Below are 2383 nucleotides of genomic sequence, written 5' to 3' on the forward strand. Positions count from 1 at the left end.
CATCGGTTCAAAACCCGCGCATGCTCAGAATCAAGTCGACGCATGCTTGGAAGCATTGAACTTGGTTTTTTCAGCACGTCGTGTGTTTTACGTCACCGCGTTCTAACCCGATTGGTTTTTGGAACGATGGTGTGTACACACATCAGACCATCAGGCCACTTCAGTGGTGAACCGATGGAAATGGCCCGTCGGACTATTCTCATCGGTTTGGAACGACCGTGTGTACGCGTCCTAACAGTCTCCCCTATTCTGGAAAGGCTGTCTACAAGATTTCGGAGGCAATTTTTGCCCATTCAGAAATGAGAGCATTTGAGAGGTTAGGTACTTATGTTGTATCACAAGACCTTTCTTGAAGTTAGTGTTACAAATCATCTGAAAGGTGTTCAAATAGGGATGAGGTCATAGTTTTGTGCAGGCCACTTGAGTTACACATGAAACTCATCAAACCATGTCTTTATGAACCATGGCACAGGGACATAGCCAGGTTGGAACAGAAAAGGGTCTTTCCTAAACTGTTGCCACAAATTTGGAAGTGCACCATTGTCTAAAATATTTAGGGAGCAATTCATGGAAAATTAAGCAGACGGAATCTGGAGCAGCTTGTTCAGTTAAGCTTTGAAAATGAAAGAAAGAAGCTGACTACTGTACCATTAACAGTACCAAGTATGGGTGTCAACGTACTTTTAACCATATAGGTAGGTGTGATGTTCATATATCTACAAACTTTTGGCCATATATGTATCCTATGTGTCACACTATATTCTGTTGTCAACAAGCAGCATTATTATATTTATTTTCAGCGCAATAAAAACAACTGTCCTAGGAATATCCAGACCTAAGTTATGGAGAATAAACTAGTACTGAGTGATTGCCGCTATCTAGAACAGCAATGGAGCCATCCTCTATCACTGCAATTGCTACTGGGTATGAAAGGCCACTGGCAACAATATGCTTAAAGACGTTTCCTTCCTCCACCTTGCTCAGGCAAATGATACATCTGTTATTTACATCTGCTACTAAAATATTTCCTTCTTGATCGAAGGCCACTCCAGATGTGTGCACATCTAAGGGCAGAAAAAGGCTTAAACTAAAACTATCAATTTGCTTTAAGAGCTTCATCTTATTATTTAAAATCTTAATTCGAGTACTGGAAGAATTTTTGTTGTCTTTTGTCAAGTGTTCAACCACAATAACTGATCCATTTGCTTGGCAGACAGCAATTTCCTTGGGCTGGCTCAAATAAGAACATATGTTAAGAGTCTTCTTAATGCCACCTTGGCCGAAGTCGGCAGCTACCAAAATAAGACTGCCGGCAATAGGGTCAGAAATGATGACTTCATTTTCAGCATTTATGGCTACGCCCCAAGGCAAGAGGAAAGGCTTTTTAACAATCAAAGTACATTTTCCAGCTTGACTGTACACCTTTAGTGAACGATCACCTGCATCGGTCACGGCAACAAATCCATCCAATGTGACTGCCACACTGACTGCATACACTAGGCCATTTTCAGAACTGTCTTTCTCTCCAATTTCCTGAACTAATTTTCCATTTTTTGTGAATCTTGAAAGCCTTTTTTTACCATCGTGTGCCACAAGCAAACAGCCGGTGTTGGAACAAAAAGCGATACCGGTAGGGTTGAAAAGCAACCCCCAACCACCAAAAGATGCACTTAGTTTAAATCTTGCAGAATTCAGTTTTGCTACTTGATTACTTTTCCAATCTGTGAGTCGCCTTTCTGGGGGATCAGGAACCATGCGCCCTATGATCTCCAAGAGGTGTAGGACAGGAAGGCAAACACTTGTCTCAGACTTCCTGCAACCTTTGCGGCAGAAAGGACATTCTAGCTTTGAGTTTCCAGGGTTGCAGAGGGAAGAAACACAATCCTGACACATGATGTGGCCACAAGGAAGATTCCTAGGCCTAGTTCTTTGCTGATGACTGTATTTTTCAAAACAAACCTTGCATTCAAGTAAGTTAATTTCGGTTTCATCCAAAAAATCCTTCAGAGTCCTGATTTCTTTCTGTGATGAGGATGACATTGCTTGTAGCTGCTAATCCTTCACAATAAGACCAAAAGCTGATCACACTGCAGCAAATCACATGACCAAGTGGTCTGAAATAGTCAGCACTACTATTATAAGCACAATGAGAAAGCACTTTCAATGTCTTGTCGTACTATGCCACCTATTGGTCTGAAATATATGAACAGCTTTTAGAAAAGGAAAGTTGTCTTTTCTATAAAAAATGTCAAGGACATTTTAGAGACATACACCAAAATCATGCAAAATCAAAAAACAAATGCTTAATCTGTACTAAAGTAAGTGCAGCTATATCTTCTTAAGGGATATATGAGTAGAATATCTAGAATATGCAATAAACACA

General features: G+C 40.5%; 1 protein-coding gene across 1 annotated transcript; it reads right to left on the reverse strand.

The window, feature by feature from the left end:
- Positions 1 to 217: 217 nt before the first annotated feature.
- NHLRC1 (NHL repeat containing E3 ubiquitin protein ligase 1) lies at positions 218 to 2133 on the reverse strand. Its single transcript, XM_040351992.1, has one exon. It carries the CDS (start codon positions 2038 to 2040, stop codon positions 841 to 843), a length of 1200 nt encoding a protein of 399 aa, XP_040207926.1. The 5' UTR covers positions 2041 to 2133; the 3' UTR covers positions 218 to 840.
- Positions 2134 to 2383: the final 250 nt, after the last annotated feature.

This window comes from Rana temporaria, chromosome 5, assembly GCF_905171775.1.
Source record: "Rana temporaria chromosome 5, aRanTem1.1, whole genome shotgun sequence".
Classification (NCBI taxonomy): domain Eukaryota; kingdom Metazoa; phylum Chordata; class Amphibia; order Anura; family Ranidae; genus Rana; species Rana temporaria.